General features: G+C 38.2%; 4 protein-coding genes across 6 annotated transcripts in view; 1 reads left to right on the top strand and 3 right to left on the bottom strand.

Moving 5' to 3' along the window:
• col17a1b (collagen, type XVII, alpha 1b) overlaps positions 1 to 3,116 on the bottom strand; it is a 28,752-nt gene extending 25,636 nt beyond the window's left edge. For both annotated transcript variants that reach the window (XM_086171430.1, XM_086171439.1), the window contains exons 1-2: positions 2,136 to 3,116; positions 857 to 921 (exon numbers count right to left, since the gene is read on the bottom strand). In XM_086171430.1, coding sequence (XP_086027556.1) covers positions 857 to 911 — 55 coding nt within the window. In that variant the 5' untranslated portion in view covers positions 912 to 921; positions 2,136 to 3,116. The remainder of the gene's footprint in view (positions 1 to 856; positions 922 to 2,135) is intronic.
• On the top strand, positions 498 to 7,220 carry sfr1 (SWI5-dependent homologous recombination repair protein 1). 2 transcript variants are annotated; one of them, XM_086171496.1, is made up of 5 exons: positions 498 to 924; positions 2,270 to 2,333; positions 5,630 to 5,722; positions 5,976 to 6,326; positions 6,429 to 7,220. In XM_086171496.1, exons 1-5 carry the CDS (start codon positions 902 to 904, stop codon positions 6,615 to 6,617), a joined length of 720 nt encoding a protein of 239 aa, XP_086027622.1. In that variant the 5' UTR covers positions 498 to 901; the 3' UTR covers positions 6,618 to 7,220. The 2 variants fall into 2 exon arrangements, with proteins under 2 accessions (XP_086027622.1, XP_086027632.1); XM_086171506.1 differs by lacking the exon at positions 2,270 to 2,333.
• On the bottom strand, positions 6,705 to 16,578 carry LOC147236606 (cilia- and flagella-associated protein 43-like). Its single transcript, XM_086171485.1, has 23 exons — positions 16,553 to 16,578; positions 16,321 to 16,451; positions 15,963 to 16,098; positions 15,616 to 15,726; positions 15,076 to 15,153; positions 14,605 to 14,730; positions 14,418 to 14,522; positions 14,139 to 14,297; positions 13,412 to 13,585; positions 12,799 to 12,885; positions 12,509 to 12,589; positions 12,086 to 12,214; positions 11,879 to 11,998; positions 11,686 to 11,793; positions 11,061 to 11,147; positions 10,893 to 10,981; positions 9,638 to 9,824; positions 9,121 to 9,233; positions 8,736 to 8,892; positions 8,327 to 8,491; positions 7,262 to 7,342; positions 7,036 to 7,189; positions 6,705 to 6,956 (listed from the first exon to the last, which is right to left on the bottom strand). Exons 1-23 carry the CDS (start codon positions 16,553 to 16,555, stop codon positions 6,781 to 6,783), a joined length of 2,757 nt encoding a protein of 918 aa, XP_086027611.1. The 5' UTR covers positions 16,556 to 16,578; the 3' UTR covers positions 6,705 to 6,780.
• A 410-nt stretch (positions 16,579 to 16,988) lies between these two features.
• LOC147236605 (cilia- and flagella-associated protein 43-like) lies at positions 16,989 to 22,064 on the bottom strand. Its single transcript, XM_086162912.1, has 15 exons — positions 22,061 to 22,064; positions 21,647 to 21,943; positions 21,413 to 21,509; positions 21,163 to 21,324; positions 20,719 to 20,875; positions 20,459 to 20,591; positions 20,275 to 20,357; positions 19,973 to 20,104; positions 19,461 to 19,577; positions 19,297 to 19,374; positions 19,009 to 19,157; positions 18,576 to 18,679; positions 18,398 to 18,453; positions 18,246 to 18,303; positions 16,989 to 17,056 (listed from the first exon to the last, which is right to left on the bottom strand). The coding sequence occupies exons 1-14, from the start codon at positions 22,062 to 22,064 to the stop codon at positions 18,292 to 18,294; spliced, it is 1,581 nt and encodes a 526-aa protein (XP_086019038.1). The 3' UTR covers positions 16,989 to 17,056; positions 18,246 to 18,291.
• Positions 22,065 to 22,105: the final 41 nt, after the last annotated feature.

Here is a 22,105-nt window from a genome sequence, read left to right as displayed (position 1 = left end):
CTAAAAACTAAAGGTGATGATACTTTTTTCTGTTGTGCTTCCAGAACTTTAGAAACATTCCCAGATAAGATCCATGTGCAACATTTTGATGACTAATATTAAAATTCATAAGGTAAGGGCCATTCCCAAGATCGACCGATGTTAAATAGAGCCCAACACACTTTAAGATGTTTATGACCCCTTTGCCGTGACTTGTTTAGTACATCTGCTTTAGACAGTGCTTTAAGCACGTATTTTCAAATAGAGGGACCGGGACAACAGGTTTACTTGTCGAATGTGTCTTTCTGTCAGAATCGAGTGATTGTCCAGTGCTTGACTTCTCCCTCTCTTCGTTCATAAGCAGTTCGGACAGGTTTCTTTCAATTATGACTGCAGGGGGCAAAATTGGAACACGACTCAGTGTGAGACCAGGCAGAGGGGAATAGAAATAACAAGGAGAACCAGTGAAGGCATGTTATCTTGATAGTGACAGACCCCCCCAAAGAGAGGGACAAACACAACAAGGGAAAGTAGTGGTATCTGAAAAAATAACCACAAAGAAACTGGAGGTTTTTCTGATTTTGCTTTTTTTTTCGGTCTTTGGATACAAACATGGATTGTTCTCAATTGAGAGAGGAAATTTGTGGATTATCCGGGCACATTGTTTTTGGAAAACAGTTTTTTTTTCCGACTAATCTTTCCACTGCCCTGATCAAAACAATTGAGCATTTAAGTTGACATCTCTGTAACATCTTAACAGTTGAAATCTAACTGCAAACTGCAGAATGAGTCACAAGTGACTTTTTTTTTTCTTTTGTTTGATACTGGTAATCAAAACCCCTGTTTGAATGGAAAAGACAAAATTGAGGAATCTCACCCCGCTCCTCTGACAAGGCTCCGGAGATGTCCATCTGTCTTGTTAATGGATCCATCCCATCTTATCTGGTGAGACGATGACACAATGTTGACCACGAGCATGCATACATAGTGCCAAGTGTGGTTAAAGGGCTGTTTATCTCTCTAAACTGTGGTTAAATACCCAAATTTAAAAAACAGGGAGATCTGATGGGAAAAGGGCAAAAATGTCACAGGAATTATTTAGGGTGAAAGAACAACAGGCTTGCGACTGAGTTTTACTGGATTCATTTGAAATTACTTACAACGAAAGATTTCATCGAAATAATCGCATGACTACTTATGCTGTAAGCATTGTGTTTATTAGAATGAGAGTTTCTCCTTGGAGCAGCGAACACAAGCAAAACTCCGCAGAGGGCAAAAGTACATGAACAAAACTTCACAATTGGAAATGCCCGACCAGCTTTAAACCATCATCACTGCCCGAATGATAATAGAAAAAGGAGTCTTAGTGGCTTTTGTTATTTGAAGAAAACTAACAAAAGATCAAAAACGACAGATAGATCATCGCCCTGCTCAGAGTGACTGGCCTGCCACCACACCCTTAGACAAGGACATTTAACAGCCATGTGCTTTATTCTCAATACAACAATAGTAAAGGCAAATCCTGGCAAAGCAAACAGACCCACTTTCCTCGCAGAGTTGTATGAAAAAAACAACTATAGTCTGCTTGCTGTTAGATAACATTATACATGTTAAAACCCTTACACTTTCTGCCAGTGCTGAAAGAAAAAGGTAAATGACTCAACTCAAAGTATAGACTTCCCCTGTGATGCCGCAGCTTATTTTCATTCATGTGTTGTGCAAAGTTCACCATAATAGCTTGTAACTGATCTGCACAGCAATTATAAAAGGCTGATGTCAAAGAAAGCAGGCAGCCAGGTCAAGCCTGCAATATATTTAGAGAGATGTAAATAGCCCAGCATCAGAGTGTGTAAAACTAGATCCACAGATTCCTGTAACAGACTAATTTTAAAGATACCACAGGAGGGAAAGTGATCTCCCCCCCCCCCTGCTCTTAGTTTTAAGACCACTCTGCAATGTATGTAAAGAGCGAGAGATGAAAAATATGTGAAAGACTTGCAAGAGTCTGACATCCCATGACCAAAAATCCTTGAGTGCCGTTATTGGTAGGGAGATGCAGATAGTTGCAACATCCAGCCTAGATGTTTTGTTTTCTTTTTTTTTTTCTTTGTTTTTTTTTTTTTTTGTTAAAAGAGAAAAGGCATTGAAACTTTTACCTTCAGCCAGACGAATAGATCAGTCAAGGGCGCTCAGTCAGGTTGGACCTACTGGCAGCGTGGACGCGCAATAAGAGGCCGGATCTTCTTTGAACTCCTTAATCCTTTTGTCCCCCTTCTTTTTTGTTTCCCAGGCAAGTCAAAACAACGATGTGGGCACCGGTCGTGGCCGCGCCCATCGGCGCTAAAGCTTGGCAGGCAGGTGTAGCAGACCGCACACACACACAAACACACACAAAAGCTGAAAAAGTATGAAAAATCCGGAGCCGGAGGGTGTCATTAAACGCGTCGTCCGCGCTCCTGCAAAGTGAGAAGAGATGAACTCCTCCTGCTGCTGCAGGAGACCCGCAACTCTGCCTGACTAACTTTTGGGCAGAGGTGGGAAGAAGTGTTTGAGGAGGTGGGATTTTTTTTTTCTTCTTCTCTCTCGCTTCACTTTTTTTTTTTCCTTTTCGGACTACTGATCTATTGTGCGCAGCGAATCAATCCGCTACAGCTGGATCACATCTGGCGCGCACGTTGTAGTTAGAGACCGACCGCCATGTGGTTTCTGCCACTGTTATTGCAAAACCAAACAACAATTTACCGAATACAGTGTATATTTTAAATCACTCAAATCTACTTGTCTGACTGGTTATTATAATATTCAGTTGTTCTATTTCCCAGCATTGAAACTTTTGATTTTTTTTTTGTTCTGCATATTACAGAACTTACATGAAGCTGATAGTTCTCATTTTTTCTCATTTTTTCTTTTATTGGTTACTATTTTCATTACATTTTGTTCACATTTAAAGCACAAAGCGGTGTGATGATAATTTGAGGGTGTGGCAGTTGTTTTCAAATGTATGATCAGCCCAAAAAGTTCTCCATCCATTTTATGCAATTTGGAGCCTAAATAGATGCTTCAATTCTCTACTGGCCACCACAGACACCAGTGGATCTCGCTCCCACCACACCCAGCCTCAATATCCACCCACCCTACATGACTCACGGTGAACATGACTCCAATCTCCTAAGATGATGGAAAACAAATGGCCCCTAGGATTGTGCACAGAGGAGGAGCTGCGCCACTCACATCTATTTGCGAGCTTGAATAATGCCAAACCTAACGGAAAGGGGTTGGATTAAGACAGCCTGTTCCAGGATAGTGAAAAAAAAAATATGAAAAGATTAACTAGCTTTCCAGCAGACACTCTGAACAGAACACACTCATGTTTCTGTTCAGGATAACAGCTTTCCAGCTAAAAGGTCAAAGTCACTATAAACAACTTCAGCATTTATCAGATTGCCTGTATTGGGTACAAAATGATGCGCAAGCGCAAAACACATCCATTACTTCATAGCCAAGCAGGAGTGCAATGTAAACATTAATGAGATACTGTAAGTGGTATGTTATTGCAACACCTTCAGCTTTGCCTGAAAAAATAGCATACATTGATCATATTGGGGTAACATAGTTTTGCTTCATAACTGTGGGCTATCTCAGCACTTACCCAGCTTTATCACATGGTCCAGTGACACCTTGTGCTGTAGGCCAGGATTTATTTACCATCCACAAAAATAATAGAGGAAAATGTGGCAAACTGGTCATAAAGCTTTGGAATTTTGGAGGTTTTGGCATCTTGTGAACAGAAAACAAACCATACCTCTTTTCATGGGCATCACACTTTGTTCTGAGTTAAGCTGGTAAACCTTCCTGTGAGAGATTACACAGAACAGATGAAAACAGAAGGGTATTTGGTGTGCCTTCCAGCACTGGGGAAATATTTCAAGCTCTCACTGAAATTGATTTAATATTTGCCGTAGATGGTGGAAATTTATTTTCATTTATTTTCATTTGAAAATACAAATCTCATTAAAGCAACATACCTTAAAACTATAGAAAAAAACACTATTATAAGCAGCAGTAACATTTTACTGTTTTTCATAACCCATATGTGTCCAAATGGGGTACACATGTATCATGAACACACACACACACACACACACACTCACACACACACACACACACCTGTGTTTTACATAACATTTGGCACTTTGGCTCTTTCACTCAATGTGCCACCTAGATCCTAGATGCCTAGATGCAAAGTCATACCATTTCTCGGTTTATTTTTGTCTTATCTTGTCTATTTATTTTTTCATGACCAAAACCCACAGTATTTAGCGTAAACTGTTTAAAAATGAGACACAGTCCATTGACTCAAACTTCCAACTTAACACCCAGTCAGTCATGCCAGAATTGTGCATGTAATGTATTAGAATCCCCGTTTCCTGGGTGTGTAATATATGACTGCCAGCTGGTGACATTGAGGGGTGATTATATTTCTATTCAAGAATTCAGAAAATGCTAAATAAAAATGAAGCATATCAGCTGAAATCATGTGATTTTTTTTTTTGGGGGGGGGGGTCACCTACTCTGCTTCTTCAGTTCTGAAGAACTCAGATGAGTGGTGAAATGTCTTTAAGTGAAGAAATCCAGTTTCTGCCATGACAAAAAGATTTTGACAAGAATACTCTTTTAATAGGGGAGAGGAGCTGAATCACTGGTGACCTTGGCAACAAGTATAAACATTTGTCCAGTTGAAGCAACTTTATTGCATTAATTGTCTCTGAATCCTATGTATGTTTCTTTATTAGTGAGATTCTATGGGTTGCAACGGTATTTTTTTTTTGTAAAAACTTTCATTAATAGATAACAATCTCATCTACAGTTATCAAACACACAGATTCACTCAGTATGTGTCATATTTACACTGAGAAATTCAATTATGTTTACTGTAATTCAGTATTGTCCATTATCTTACTCCTCCTGACAGCCTATTGTTCATAACTTTTAGAAATGTTTTACGTACAGTAACATACAGCTGACTTTTACATCAGCTCTATTTTTGGTGCCACACATTGGCATTGCATCCAATGCACTTGAAATTTCCCAGCTGTGTGACCAAGAGGATTATCTTATCTTTGCTTGTGTAATGAAAAGCCAGCCTTCCGTGTGAATAACCTCTCAAAAAATGAAGAAGTGTAGGAGAATGGCTGGCTAGGAGACGTTGAGGTTATTTAGATTGAAATCGCGGAGAGGAGGAGAAAAAATAGCTGAAAAGAAAGTCATTTGGTTTGGGGGTTTTGGGCAATGTGTTGCTCCAGGTTGCACAACTTCATTTCCCATTATTCCATTCGGCATGACGTATATGGATTTCTGCCCAATCACGGGCTTTAGGAGTTTTCATGAGCCGAAAATACGGAAATACAAAAAGAAAATGTCTTCACTCGCCTCTTAATACCTAATCATTTTATTTTTTTCATCCTCTGCACCATATTTAATCTATTAATTAAAAAAATAGGAAGGAGGTTTGTGTTTTTTTTTTTTCGTTTTTATTTTTTTATTTTTATAAAATGTCATCGGACTTTCTCTAACGCTGTCACAAATCCTGCTTAAAGTTTCAGTTCTGACGTTAAATACCGAAGTCCTCTTTAACCTGGTCGTGTTTCAGATGGAGTTCACACCGGAGACAGACAAATTCAAATCGTGTTATTTATCCCCGTCTGAGTCTTTGACGCCAAGCCCTCGTGGAGCTAAAGAAACGGTAAGGTACCGAAATAGTTCATCAATGTCAGTAATGATTCTCAGCATCCCAGGTCATATATATTTTAGGAAACACATTAGGAATACGGTGAGCATTTCATTCTCTTGGTACTGACTCCGTTTTACTGCTAGAAATTGTCATCTTTATGTCCAAGTAACTAGTAATCTTGCCAAATTGCTGTCCTCAAATATATGTATATCTGTAAATAAATGTACTATACATATGCCTGTTGTCTGCCATCTCATCCGTGCAGCCACGCCAACAGCTGAGTGCTTCACTGAAGGAGAGGCTGAAAAGATCGAGGCGTTCCTTTACTTCACCCTTGTCAGTTGCTAAACGACTTTGTGTTGATGAGGAAGATGACAAGCATGCTGTTGAGCGTTCCCAAGGGAGAGTTAATAGGCCTCCACTCTTCACTCAATTTTTGGATGAAAACATAAGTAAAGTGAGGCCGGGGAGTGCTGGGTTTTCTGGAACGATTCCCGAAGCAACAAACACTCCTTCTAAGGACTTCACGCAGCACCGAGACAAACTCAGTAGGGAGGTGAAAGACAAGACAGAGACTCTACGCCGACTCAAGATGGTTCAGATGTATAGAAGCAAGGTATTCCCTGCCTTCATGTTGACTTAGCTGTTTTAAATTCAACCATCATGACATATGGGTTGTTTGAATAATTTTATGACATTCCTTTTTCTTTCTCTCTAGAATGATCTATCAGAACTGCAAACGTTGATCGACAAATGGAGGAGTTGTGCCCAGGCTGCACTGTATGAGCTACAGTCAAGTGTCCCCATAGATGGACGAAAAGTCAGCCTGTCAGAGCTTATCGACCTCTTTGGTCTGGATGACACCATTCTTAACTTTGACCGCACTGAAGAGGACTTCAGTTCATAAGCAAAGGACCAAAAGAGCAAACATTTGAAAGTCAACAGTAAAAATTACAGAGGAGACAGTGTTTAATTACTGTGTTACAATTCCAGTTTAATTTATTGCTTAACTTACTTGTTGAATATTCTTCAGTTGGATGAGTGTAAATAAAAACAGTTGAAGGGGCGGGTTATTTGTGTGGCAGTTGGTCAAGTGAAGGAAAATTCTTCATCCTTAAACGCTGAACTTCTGCACTGAGGAAAGATAGCTCCTCCATCTGTGCTCTGACAGTGTCCCTTAGCCTCCTTCTCTCAAGAACCTCCTGGTAGCGTACCTCTGTTTTACCAGCGATATTGTCTGCTAAAGCTAAACGATAGATGCATCACACTATCAGTCTGAGAATATTTAAAAATGTATTTGCATATGCTCTTTTTATTTGTTTTACCTGCTGCTTCATATTTTTCTCTCATCTCTGCCACAGTAACCTCCACCTTCTTTATCTGCTGCTCTAGCTCTGCACTCTTTTCTGTTTTCATCAATGCCTGCATGTGCAAGTGTTTGATGTTTTGTTTGCGCTGTTGTACATCTTTCTGGTGGATCTGTAAATAAATTATTAAGTATGTTGACTTGTGATAAAGCAGTCATCAATGAGTTTATGTTACCATTGTTACCTTTTCATGGAATGCTATATTTTCCCTCAAGGTAGAAACTTGTTTGGTCACACGACAGTCGCGATCCGTTCTGGTGAGATACTGTTAGAAAAGGGAAATATTACAACTGAACAGTTTTTTCAAAGGAGGGCCTGATTATGCTTTCTTGATGAAAGATCATGCCATGGAGTTGGGATGAACACCTCATCAAAACATGCGCAGGATGGGCTTGTTTATATTAAACATTGCTTCTCAAGGTTTCAGAGGCCAAAACAATGACAGGAAGCTGAATGCCATACCGGAGCTGAATCACCTGAATCATGTGCCAACTAAAGCTGGCATTCAGGTCCTGAGATGCGTGCTATGAGCCATGCACATCACTTTGTTGAAAATAGGATGACAGATTACTCAGTGAGTTATGTACCCTTTACACTCAACCAAAACTCCCTGTTTTTTTTTTTTTTTCCTAGAATTCTTGTGCTAAATCCATATAAGATTAAATGAGTGAAAATGTAAACATCATCTCGATATATCAATTTCAATCTCCCCTCATGCTCAGATTTACAGCTGCTGGCAGGTGACGTTAGGCAGGTTTTCGGTTTTTCAAGACTGAGAAAGCTTGCTTTAAGACCACTGATGTGTAAAAAAAAGTGGTGAAGAACGAGAGAGGAAAAAGTAGCTTCCAACAACTTGCTACAGGATGAGAAATTATTGTGGGAAAAAAAGGAACAAAACAGTTGAGTTTAATTTTGAGCACAAAATCCATATATTCACGCTCCAGCACAGTTACATAATTCTGTTCAAGTATCTGATCCTGCCATGAACCAAAATTCCTGCATTGATAGCATATTTCAAGTCAGAAGGGTTCAGTTATGAAGATGCAGAGTAAATATTTAACTGCAATTTTGTAAGATCTTAAGAAAAATATGGCCAATTATTAGAGTGTCGAAATTATTTACAGGGAAAATCTGTTCAGAGGCCACTATTACTGCTCTAAAGGTGTCTCTTTCTAGAATTTTATTCCCTCTTTAAAGCTGAGCCAGTATTTGATTTGGTTTAAAGGCTATAAAGGCATGTTTTCCTCACCTCCTTTTGGTCCTCTGTGAGTCGTAACATCTGGATGTCCCTTGCTTGTTTTTTCAGATCCTCTATCTCCATCATCTTCATCTTGTTTTCCCACTCCTGCTTGATGATGCCTTTGCGCAAATCTTTAGTCTCAACCATGGTGGCTATTTTATGATCTCCATGTGTCTGTTAATCCAAAATGAATGAATAATGAAAAAATAATAATAACAAACTGTATTTATCACGGAATACAAATGCTCTCAAAGCTCCCTGTCTAAAGAAAAACATTTTGTTGTGCTACTTATACTTTATGTATTTAAGCTGTAATTTATATGACCCCTTAAATATTTTACAAGCATCAATATCAAGGAAATGCTTTTTTAATTTCGAGACCATTTGAGATTGAAATAAAAGTTTCAGATGCACTGACCCTGATTGTCGTGTTCAGGTCCTCCACCACAGACCTGTGCAAAAGTACTGAGTCACTGAAATCGGGAGTTGGGTCTGCAGTCACTTCCACCTGGTCCTGTTTGAGTAGGGTCTGGATCATTGTATCCATTAGAAAATGATCTTTTTCCTTTTCAAGGCTAAAAGTTCAGTGACATGAAAACCGGAGAAACATTTTTACATCATGTAAATTCACTTGCAATGCTTTTCCTGTACTTGATTGTTTTAGTGTCTTTCATTTGCGGTAGTCATTTGAGGTTGTATAATATCGACCAAGTTACAGGGAATGTAAATGTAAAAAATGTATCCATATAAACTGTATATATGAATAAAATAAGAATTTCTCAAAATTCCAATTTACCACATACCTTTCGATTTCATCAGTGAGGTTTTTGATTTCCTCTTGAGCAACCTTATCATCATCTCTCCTCCTCTGTAGGAACTCCTGCATCTCAGCAAGAATCTGCCCTTTTACTCGTACCTAGAAAGACATGAGTATTTTTAATAACAATCTATGTCTTAAATTGTGATAAAAAAGCTATGTCCCTCTGAACTCCAAACTTAGTGGTTATAAACATGGGGCTTCAATGTTCCAAAAGGAAATGCCACCTCTTGAAATCAGATTTCAACTTCGGAAATGTAAATGGTTCTGAAAGAATTTTTTTTTTTTTTTACTGCATTATTCCAGTGTTCCTATTGTTTGTTTGTTTATGTGTGGTGGGGTGTTATGTAATAGCAAAGGTGAGTGAAAGTGTTAAGGCGTGGAACCATACACATACAAACTCAACATAGAGTACATGCCGCAAAATGCCCAAGTTTATTTTTGTGGGTGCGTATCAGGAAACTAGCGCTGGCGATGAGCCTCTGCACACGTCCTCATATTACCTTTTGCTCACTTGCTGCTTTTGTTCTACGAACAACACAAAACCTCTCCCAGATTGATGGGTTCAAGCCTTCAGGCATATTTTCTGGTGAGTCCAGGGCTTCCATCGCACTTAGTAGTTCGCCATCAGGACCATGCAACTGACTTGGTTTGGGAATGCTGCTAGTCTGGCTCTTCCTCTTTTGAGACCTGAGATATAAAAAACTTTGATATCACTGCAGCTGTCAGCAGCACCAGGTCGAGACTTTGATAACAAAATTAAAGGTATGATTTGGGTGAGGCAAGGCAACTGGATAAAGGGGCCTGGCATCCAACAGTCATCTTTTCTTCACCTCCCTGAAATATGCAGGTTATTAAATTTATTACTATTATCTAGTTTGGGTTTTGCAGCCTGGCCTGCTTTTCAGACACAATGGTAAAGGGCACCCTTCCACTGGACCGCTTGAGCTGCCAAAAAGGAAGGGGAATGAAGTATGAATTCTAGAGTGTAGGTGTCATCTGCTACATCTCAGTCAGAGGGGAGCCTTGATTCTTTTTAGTTCACAGTAATCTATACAAGTTAGACTAGCTCAGCAAAGCACCACTGTTGCAAAAGAAAAGTTTCTTATTATCAGAATGCTACAAATGCATATTTCTTCCCACAGTTTACTTTCCCTTTGAGCCATATGGATCCCAGACCTCCCTACTCTGTCTTGTGGGTTGCTCTATCAAAAAAATGTCTGATATTCAACTTGACCCATTAGCAAACAAACTGCAACAACACCACTATTAAACAACATGACCAAGGCGAGGCTTGTTTTACAGCCTACTCCTCTAGCCTCTCTGAAAACCAACAGTCACAATGAAAGTCATTTGTCTGTAGCTTGTTTCCTTGTGACCATTGCTAATATGGCACAATTGCATGGGCGTCACAATTACGACTTTTACCTCTACCCAAGGTCAGCAGTGTGTTTTGTCTCTCCATTCGGAATTTGGGATATTGAATTTGGGTTGTGGAACATTTAAGTTTGTTGTCCCAAGAAGTCCCAACAAGGATAAAGTGTGGAGAACGACCCCTGGGTGCCAGGCTTCTTTGTCAGGTTACATGTGTCTTCAAGGTCACTGACTATTTTTATCATCTGTTAACCAGTGCATTTATAAGATACCCAGGTATTCTTTTACTATCACTAATGATCATCTTGAATTTTTAGAAACTTATTTTTTTTATCCACAACTACGAAGCAGGACACAGTATGTTGAGATGAAAATATGACAAACCTGGGTCGATGCTTGAACAGTTTATACAGGTGGTCAACAATAAGTTTTGGTACGTCAGAGAAATCCTTCCTGAATTCTTTATCAAGAACCTGTGGAAAGTACACACAAATACATGTTAACGTACCTTAATTCAGTGAAAGATTTTTAGTATTCTGTCATTCGCCCTACTTTGTCCTCAGCTGCAGTGCTTTCATAGATCTCTTGAAACAATTGTACTTCTTGTTCCTGTTTCCTCACTGCTTCCCCAGTTTCCTCCTATAATGCAGTTGTATGTCAATAAGATGGAAAAATCATACACTGGAAATTGTAACAAACAAACTGGTAGTCAAACCAAATAAATTAGTTTGCCCTAATGAATAGCCCTTACAAAACAGGCTTGGGTAGTCAAGAAAACACACCACTGCTATCTGTCCTTTAGTGTCAAGAAAAGCGGCTTCAAAAAAATCACAACTATTTACTATCATTATTATTATTTCACCGTCCTGGCAATCATACATTCCTGCCACAGAACTGGAGCTCTTTACTTGGAGACAGCACGTACATAAAGAAAACAACATGATTTGTTTACAGGAGACAATTGCCTTGCATGGGCATAATTTTTTCCACACCTCAAGAAATTCTTAAATAGCTTAAAGGTACTTTGTGCATCTAATTCTTGACATAGAGGATTTTCATCTGGTCCAGGCAAGGTTTGCTCTCATCTTATATTCATTATTTAGTGTTCTTTAGTTTTTTTTTCCCCTTTTCCCATTTTTTTCTACAAGCTGATTTTCATGCAGCCACAACCACTGACCTTGTTTGCCATCATTTTCTGAAGTTTGAGCTTGAGCTCCTTTTCACGATTTCTCATCACTGCTTCCATTTGGACTGAATAAAGTAGATAGGTAATTTTGAACTCTTCCTGGAAAGTATCAAAAGTTGTATTCAACTGATTTTTGAAGTGCTGCAAATGTGAGATATTGGGTTGTATATCATTTCTGATGTACCTGATATATTGCAATTTCACATTTTATTTTCTTCTCAAAAAGTCTCTTCAGAGTTTCGTCAAACTGTTCAGTAGAATCTTTAATTGATGTCTGAAGTTTTTTCATTTCACTTTCCATTAACTGTGAATTAAAAAGTTTACAGATTAGCGGCATGGGATATAGATCTAACTCTAACCCGTAAAGGTGTAACAATACAGAATGTAATACTTTTCTGTATTTCTCCTTCTCCTCATTGAGCTCTTCAACTTTCAGCTCATAATCCTTATAAGCTTTTTTCTCTTCCTCACTCCAGTCAGTGTTAGGTTTGGTCTCAACAAAGTCAGGCAAGGGTATTTCCTGTTGTATGAATTAATTAGAAACGATGATGATGTCATGTGACTAATTCAATTAAGACAGGACATTAAAAAGTAAGAAATACATTAAAAATAAAAAAGATAAAGAGAGGACTAGCATTTCTTGTAGAAATATAACTATTTTATTATCTGCATTAGCTGAATTGAGTGTATTGCATACACTTGAACCAATTATCTAATTATCAAGGATATCAAGGACTAATATCTCAACTTAAAAATTAAAAACTAGCAAGCGAATTGATAACTACAGCAAAACACTGGTAATAGTGGGACTCACCACTTTCAAGAAATCTTCTTTTTTAACTTCCAATACTCCATCCATCATGTCATCAAGGGCCCTCAATCTCACATTATCAGTCTAAAATGAAAGAATAAAATTATTGGAGTATTATCAGTACTACCTGACTTTCATTTTTATTCATAGCTACGAGTGCATGTGGTACAGCAATAAGACACGGGCCTTAAACAGTGAACAAGCATTGGTGAGGGAAATGTGTATGTAAAGGAATTTGAAAATAAAAACAAAAAAGTTGAATGAGAAAACGATTTATTCCAAAAAATAAGTACCTCAGCAGCCAAACGTTTTTGCTCTTCTAGCCTTTTCCTTTCCTCCTCCTTTTTCTGTTCTGGGGTGAGGTATTTTTCTGCTTTTATCTAGAGCGGCAAAAAGGGAAGTTAAGCGCAACATTGAGAACTTTTTTGAAAAAACATCCAAAAATGATGGCATTATTTTATAAATGGTTGAAAAAGAAGCAAAGGAGTAGTTCCCTATCTAAAACACGCTATTTATTTATTTTTTTCCTGATGTATCATGAGACGGTCAATCACCTCTGACTCATCCACTTCGAACAGCCTTTCCGGCCACTCGCTTTGAGTCAGTTTAGGCTCCCAAAGGTCCATGTTCATTTCTAGCTCCACCAAGATCTCCTCAATTTGCCTGTTCCTGTCTCTTACACGGTTAATCTCCTGCACCTTTTGCCTGTGCACCATATCAAATTCTTTGTTGAAGGCTGTCTTGACTCGATAGATCACGTCCTGAGTTTGGAATCGAATTAAGGTGGGATAAAGGGAAATATTTTTCATGGTGATCCATGTTCATTTTTTACTGTTACTTTATAAAGACACAATTGTCGGAGCAATAGGTGTCACTGAAAATACACATGTTGGAGCCAGCTCCTACCTTTAGAAGAATTATCTGGTTCATCTTCTGTTCTGTGGTATTTAGACTGAATTGATTGTAGAGGTAAGGATTTGAACATCCCAACTGAGCAGAGTAACTATCTATTAAACTTTCTTCCTCTTGATCTTCATCTACTACTTTCATTGTTTTGGCACTCTCCTTTTGGCCGCTCTTCTGCAGTTGGAAAATAGTTAGAAATACCACAACACAGTATCCTTATATAAAGGCTTAGAGATAAATTTGTGGCCATTAGATTACGATATTTAGCCCATTGAAAGTGAAGCAAAAAAAAAAATTCACATGTCTGCATTTCAATATGTGTGTTTTGAAATATGATCCAAGACTCTAATTACGGCGTTGAACTTTCAAAGTTTCAAAGTGCCTTGATTTTCCCCTTTAAGATGCAGCTTCATATTTACTTTCCAGCAGTGTGCATGTGCCAAAATGGTCTGGCAATAAAGACATATCTCCAGGAACAAAACACGATAGGAATTAAAAAATGTTTATATTACATGGAAATATATAGATGTTTTATCTGTTGTAACAGTGAATTTGTGATAAAAAATTCACCTTAAAAACAGTAAACATAACCACATTCATTCTACTGCACTCAAGTATCCTTTTCCTCTCAGATTCGATATAATCTGAGAGGTGGTTATATCGGTGGAGCCGATGAAAGGGCTTCCGATTCTTTTTGACTTTGGTTTTTGAGAGGGATCTCACTCACCTCGTGATCAGAAGGTAAGGCCCGCGGAGCAGTTTCACCCTCAGCATCATCTGCCATTTCCAATATCCTCGCGCTCTCGACCCGCTGGAGGTCTTCTAATTCATTTTCAGTTCGTTCTTTGAAAGGGAAATTGCTCACTACGTGATCAGCGTGAAAGGCCTGTGAAAGACAGTCAGAAATTGACACTATACATTTTTGTGGAAATTGATAGTTTTAAAATCAAAACAACAACACTTAGGATAGTTTTATATTCCACTGCTTGTCCCTCAGCCGTCTTACCTCAACAGCTTTGCCTTTGACCTCCATGGAATCCCAGCATTCTCGCTTTATCACATCATAGAGAAAACATCTCTCTGCAATCTCCAGCTCAACTTCATTTCTCACCTAGATAGAAGGATCACTTCTGCTTCAGACTCAGAGCAAAAAAAAAAGAGATTAACTGCATTCTGTCTTTTTAGGACACTACCTTTGCAACTTCCTCCAGCACTGTGGCATCAAGTCTCTTCTGCTCCTCAATATCCAAATTAAACTCCTGTAGTTCTAGTTGTTCAATTTCTGGGATGTTTTCATTTATATGGATCATATCCTGGATCTGAATGTATTGATTTTGATAACAGAAATTAACAGAATTACACAAACAATTTTAAGGTTTCCCCTATATTCTAGATAAGAGTGATGTACTTGAAAATAGAATACAAAAAACAGTGAGTTCAAACCGATTGTGGAAAAATTCAAATTAAAAAGGTCAACCATTTTCCCTTGTATTTAAAAGAAATCGTGGAGCATTCACTAACACTAAAAGTAGTTTTTTTAACTTTTTTTTTACTTTATATTTTTTTTACCCTTTTTTCACTTATTATGCCCAAACCTTTCTAAAAATCACTACAGTGCAAGAAAGCCATTAGGTTTTAATACATTTTGACATGATTTCACTTACAGTGTCACGCATTTCTTGCAATTGTTTCTTTAGGTTTTCCTTCATCTCAAAATACTGCTGATTGTCTTCTTTCAGAACCTGGTGAAGTACAGTACATAGATGTAAGACAAGTGAAGTTTCAATTCAAGACATAACACTTTAGATTTAATTAATAACAAAAGTTCAAAAAAGGCTTCTGTCAGTACCATTGAGGAATTGGAACCTCTTTTAAAAGACTACCTCATCTTATACTGTACATCCACTCTTAATTATGAATATGTTTTGTGAGGTTGAGCATTTTTAAAATGTATCTTACTTTATTTAACATTGCACTTGTTCTTTTGCTATTTGAATAATTTTCTTAACTATACTTAACTATAACTTAACTATAACAAATAAAACTAAATAAAAATATTCTCCAAACTGCATACCAACAGCAAAAAAAGCCCAGCTATTTTTTTATGTTGTTCACTGGTGCAAAGAACCCTTTAAGTTTTGGCATGGTAAATGATAAACATTGTCTGTATTGTACATAACCAAAAAAGTATATTAGTCACTGACTTCCTCTTCCCTCTTTTCCTGCCAAGTGCTGTCAGAAGACAAAGCTGCCAGTAAGCGGTTATAGCCATCATTCTGCTCCGTCACATCCACATTCACTTTTCCACTTTTCGTCTTCGAGTGGTATCATATGAAAATAAAGCATAATAAACAACAGCAAATGAGTATCACATATTAAATATTGTGTAATTTTGTTTCTTGAGGTGCTGGCTTTACTTTGGCGTATATCACACACCAACAGCAACATTAGCTTTGCAGTTGAAATCACACTGGTTTCAAAGAGCTAATTTTGTTGAAAAATAAAACACTATATTGTTTACCTCGGTTTCATTTGGTTTTTCATTGCTTACCAGAGAGTCCTGACTCAACTCAGACAATCCAGTGAGGGCAGGGTTCTCTGTTTGGAAAATGTTCTTCGACAAACTATCTATACTCCGCCTATACAGAGTGGCCATGTTTGTTTTATTGGCATCCAAACCTTGAATTCTGTATGGGATAAGAACACACAGAAAAGCTCTACACACAAAAATGTTTCACGTTGGGTGACAAAGGTGGTCATGATAGAAATGTATGAGCTGTGGTCCCAAAAAAAGCACGTGGAACACAAAACTCAACCACACATTTGTGGGATCACTTCAGAGAGTAACAGTTCCCTCTGCTGTTCACATCTGTATAGTATCAACAGGATAGAATGCTCACTGCTTTTACCTGACATCGGTGCACACGAGAGAGCAATCTTTAGAGCCGGTAGTTAGGAGTGTCTTGCTGTCAGCAGAAAATGACACACTCCGAACTCCATCATGACGGTATGAATGACACTGCTGTTCAGCATGCTGTTTCTGTGGGATCATAACACACAAAGCAAACTCACTTAACAAGACTTTTATACTCAAAAAATAAAGATATTTTTGAAAAAATGTAAAAGAAAAAAAGGTCTAACCATGATTGCAGTGTCATGGATGCATAGTAGGCCATCTCTGCCCCCAGAGGCCAACAATAAGTTATGAGGAGAAAGAGCCAGGAAGGCGGGACCCAGAGGATGACCTTTCACCTCCTGTACTGTTTTTAGCTGGACCATTTCATTACTGGACTGACTGTCTATGTCCTGTCAACAATAATCAAGGGGTGGGATAAAGGTGTTACAACAAATATTAAGACAGTATTCCTGAGACCATGATTTGTGATAAAATGTGGAACATTTCAAAATGGAAAATCTGTTTGTAACTACCAACATGGGAAAATTGCTTTGCATGGAAATGTGGTTATGTGAAGCAATAACAAACCCGCGGAAGCTGAAACTGCTGAAGCGTCTTCCTCCTATGGCAGTAGGCAAAAACACCATCCATTCCCAGAACACAGACTCTAACTGGATGAGGCAGTTCGTATCTGGATACTTTCAAAATGTCAGCAGACAAACAGCCGTGGCGGTTAATGCAGCCAGGAACTGTAAAACAGGGAGGGCACATCTCAGCACAAACTTAAGCAGAATGTAAAAAGATACATGACATGCACTAAAGAGGCCCTGTTAAACATAAATCTATTAAGAGTATGTTGAGTCATGAGAGCAATGACAGGATCATTTGTTAAAAGTATACGTTTGATTGATTTATTTCTTTTTAGATCTCTATCTATTATCCATTTCAATGTCTGAGGATTCAAAAGTTAAGCACAGAAACACACACCTTAAATGTGAATGATTTAGATGCTTTCATTTTATAACTTTTTTCTGTAGTAATACTCTTGACATATTGTCATCCACTTGTTGTTGAGTATTATCTATTTGAAATAATATTTACATGATTGTTTTTTAAAGTGTTTTGCCGGCTTCATTGTTGGTTTCAAACCTGTGAACTGCACGGCCATTTTTCTCTTTCCCAGTGTTGATGTTGATATGTCTAAACATTTAGATACAATGTAATTGGTCATCATTTTTAATAGAACACATCCCTGAACAGCCTTAAAATGGAGATGTAGTCATTTCAGTGAGAGAACCATTTATAAGCATTTTAACTCTTTTTGCTGCCAATTGAGAACATCTCTCCACCCATTTATATCTATACTAAATATAAGGATAATCTCTAAGTTGAAACAGAAGTGGACAAAGCAGAATGTCCTTCTGGTGCTGTATTCAAAAGAAACATCTATGCGAACATTTATAAATGAACACTACATACACAGCCCTGAGGCTGGGAAGTGCCAACAGATACTGAGTACTTTGGGCTGAGGCTCAGCCAGCAGACACTAATAACTAGGCTAGAGATTTCCCCCACACAAGGTAACGCCTTCTACCTCCAGACACCACTTTGTAAACTGACTTACTAAAGCACATAGTTGTAGTTACATTCATTAAGTGGAGGAACAGCTTGATCCAAAAAACAATTCACATCTTAATATGTGCAGATCTGCCGTCCATCTGCCCGTATGGTAATAACAGCATTAATTCACAGGAATATTTAGAGGTGCATTTGGTTTGGTTTAAAGTGATTTGTGGGGCTCACGGCCTCTGCTGAGAAGCAGCTACTGTCATATTATGTTCAACCAGTGCAAATTTCTATTCATTTTCCAAAACTTATTAAATGCATGAACCCCTGAGTATTTAGATAATAAAAGAATAGACAGAAACTAGATAGTACCGGCATGAGGTTATGCTTTAATAGTTCAGCTAATAGGTGTACTCCATCAGCACATCACCTGCAAGGTCCATTGCAGAGAGATTAAAGAGTGTGAGAAGGTTTCCATCATGTGTTTTGCCCTCCTGTCCACTGCAAAGTGCAAGTACTTTTACCTGCTCACTCTCCCTGAAGTTGTAAGTGGACAAAGACAAAACTGTCCCTAGAACATCTGAAAACATAAACATAAAAGTTTTTCAGCAACATTAACATTGTAATTCACTGCATACTATTTAAACATATTGTTTAAAAAAAAAAAGTCATGAAAAATGTATATGTAAAACCTGGACATACCCATGTATCCAATGACTGAGAATCTCCTTGATGGCTTTGCATTCAGCACATAGACATGTCGATCTAAGGCACCAGTGAAAAGGAAAAGTCCCCCCTGATCAAAACTTTGAAAGCAGAAACACAAAGTCAACACCTTTGCTTGCTTTGAATGACTTTGCATAGACAAGTTGATGTTGGGAACCACTAACACAAGAGAGCTACTCTTACTGAGATTCAGAAAAGTAATGGAAAAAACACAAAAGAGCAAGTTGGACTTTACATATCAGTCCAGAAATTAGGAGGGAGTTTACAAATATAGGTATCTGTGAAGTGTCATCCCTAATAACCCTGGAAGTACATGTCCATAAATTATCTCATTAACTCCAGATCAGTCTCATGACCCCTGATTTTGCAGCCCCTAGTCTAAATGATCAAATTGAGGGACGGTTCTTACACAAGGTGGTCCACAGGCCTGCGATAAAGATTAACCTTGTGCACCAGTCGGGGCTGCTGAGGCTTGTTCATGTCAATAAACAAGACAGTTCCTGAAGCTGTTCCCAAAGCTGCATATAGGGCAATAGGGCAGCAGGCCAGACTAGACACCTGAATGTAACAAATAAAACACCTTGTATTCTTCTGACCAGATCCATTTGGATAAGCAATACAACACAAGTCCTTTTCAAGGTTATAATCCAGTTCTTACAAGTAACACAATATGAGTATCAATGTGACATGAATTAACCTCAACTTGAAGAGACATGGAACTGAGGCAAATTCCATCTCTGGACCACAGCTGTAGTTCTCCAGATTCCCTAACTGACTGCAGGCAGAAATAATAACAAAGGCAACGTGGTTGCATTGACGGGACAACAGATAAAATGTGTTTGTTAAACACAACAACATTACCACACAAATATTCTGGTCTGACTGCAACATAGCTGCAGCCACAAAGTTGCCACTGAGGGCATCCAGGATCTTCACAACATTGTCTGAGCTGGTTGCATGTGACATAAAAATCTGCCCCTGTAGAAAAAGAAGACTTTCAATGCATTTTTGATTCATTAAATAATAAAAAATAATGAGCAACTGACATTCCATTCCATTCTATACAAATACATGCATTCATTATTGTGTAAAAGGAACTTGAGCAAATCCTAAATGACACGATGGACTGGTCACCAGTCAATCGCAGGGCCGTATACAAAGACGGGCAACATTCACTCACTCATTCAGGGCAATTTTCCCATTTTTTTTCCAAATAACCATCTGCATGTAACATGGAAAGAAAATGACACAAAAAGGTCCCTGCCAGCCAGCCAATTCAAAACCCAGAACCTTGTGAAATGACCTGAACCACTGCATCGTTTTGATATAAAAAGTGATCTTATTCACACAGAGCAGGGCTTTGAGATTCTCACCGTATCAGAAGAAAAAAGTAATGTCTCCTTATCTGGGGAGGACATAACTGTTGTGACAGGTCCATCTAACTGCCATGTCTGTCTGATTTCAATTTCAGCCTCTTTGATATATAGGTTGTGCACCATACTGTCCTGTAAAAGAGCAGGAGAAGCATTTTTAAGCCTGAACTTTGAAAGAAACTTTTAGTCCAGAAGCAGCAACTGGCCCATTTTAAAAGCGTTGAATATGGTATGACAAATACTAATACTACTAAGATCATTGATGGGAACAAGTAGGAATCAATAAGAATATGTGCTCATACCTTCCCCACAACGATTAAGCCATTTCTGTTCAAGGTTAAAGTTTGAAAGTTGCTTTGCCTAAGTTCAGGGATGGCATCTGGATCTGGATTAGAAATCCGACATGGATAAGAAATATGGTAAATAGGGTCACATCACATTCAGAACGTTCATAAAACTACAACATCCAAGTGTTTAACTGTTTACTTATGGGGCTGAAGAGAATGGAGACAGAGAGGCTCTCTGGGTCAGCAAGCAGCAGAAAGCCTTCCTCACAGCCCACATAAAGGTCTGATGTTGTTGACCAGCAGATTGCGGTAGGACTTACTCTGGATTTTGTCTTTTTTTAAAAACAAAACAAAACAGGGAGTTGATAAAACAGTTGATATTGACTTTTTAAGCGCAATATCACAAAAAGGAAGCCACTCATATAGGTAATTATTTTGTAACTGAATAAAATATAATACCAGAATGTTTTCCGCCTTGTCTGCCCTGGGTCCAACAATGGCTGATGGAGGCATGTCTGGACCAAAATAGTTTCTTTGTGGACTCTTGTTGATAGTATGAGAGGTGGGCTGCACTCTCTCAATGAGAGAACCATCCTTTGCTGGCAGCTCTATAACACTGTAATAATACATTACATGAAACTACAGAATACCGTTTGAATCATATAGATATGCAATATTTTCTGTAATTTATTATGAAAATGTTTGAAAACTGTCTACCCCCCCACCCCCACCCCCAATATGTTTCATTCAAAGCCTTGTGGACCATCTAAATTAAAAAAATAAACATTCTGGTTATTAAGTATATTGCATTTTAGTAAGTTGGCAGCTGTTCAAAGAAAAAAAAAACCACTGAACGAACAGGAGGGTGTTGTCGGTGGTCATTCTTTCATGCAAGGTCAGTACCTTGGCTTTAAGACGTGAAAGCTGGCACTCTTCTCAATATTCCAGACTGTGAGCGATGATTTGCCCAACGCACAGAGCTGACACCAATTTGTGGGGTCAAACGTCAGAGAAATTACATCCTGTCCATGTTGTGCACAAAGTGGCACAGCATTTTCCCAATTCCTGCATATTACAAACTGCATTACAGTTATACTGTTACTTAACTTGAAAAAAGAAAATATTACATAGAATGCATCTTTCCATGGCTCACCATATAGTTATTTTGTAGTCTGGAAAAGATGAACAACTGCCCAAATAAGGACCACCATGACTTAAAGTTAAATATGTGTAGTCCAATTGCGCCCCTCCTAAAAACACATTTCAATGCAGAAAGATACATTAAAACACTACATTTAGAACATATAGTATTGATACCAACCGACAATAATATTTAGCAGGATTCAACAATTAAAAAGTTATCTGAACTTTATAAAAAATATCCTACCTTTGAGTTCACTTTTTAGCTGAAGCTGAGGAAAAATGTATACAAATATGGATGGTGTTAGCTTTTGCTCAGAGAAAGCAAATATCCTGGTATGACCATTTGCTGTCAATACACTGACACCTCGGCCAGGGCTTTGAAACACACTTTGTGTCTTTGTCTCCAAGTTCAGAAAACAAATGTGACTCCCACATGTGTAACATACTGTCTTATTGTCGACAAACTTCAGGTGCTTGTTAGAAAACCCTTGTATCCACCTGGAGGTTAAAACATGAGCATTAAGCAATAATTGCTTGAGGCCTGTATAAGAAGGTATTCTAAAAATTCTGTAAGAGTTGTAAAAATGTTAAGTAAAATAGGAAATAGGTTGATTTGTCACTGTGAAATACCTTATTTCTAAACTTCCAGTCACATCACCCATCCTTTCACAATACGTCAAAATATCTGCGTGTCCTTGTTCTT

The sequence above is a fragment of the Fistularia commersonii genome, chromosome 2 (assembly GCF_037954325.1).
Source record: "Fistularia commersonii isolate RoL2024-O1a breed Wild chromosome 2, RoL_Fcom_v1.0, whole genome shotgun sequence".
Taxonomy (NCBI): Eukaryota; Metazoa; Chordata; class Actinopteri; order Syngnathiformes; family Fistulariidae; genus Fistularia; species Fistularia commersonii.
This window is presented reverse-complemented; position numbering and strand designations above follow the sequence as displayed.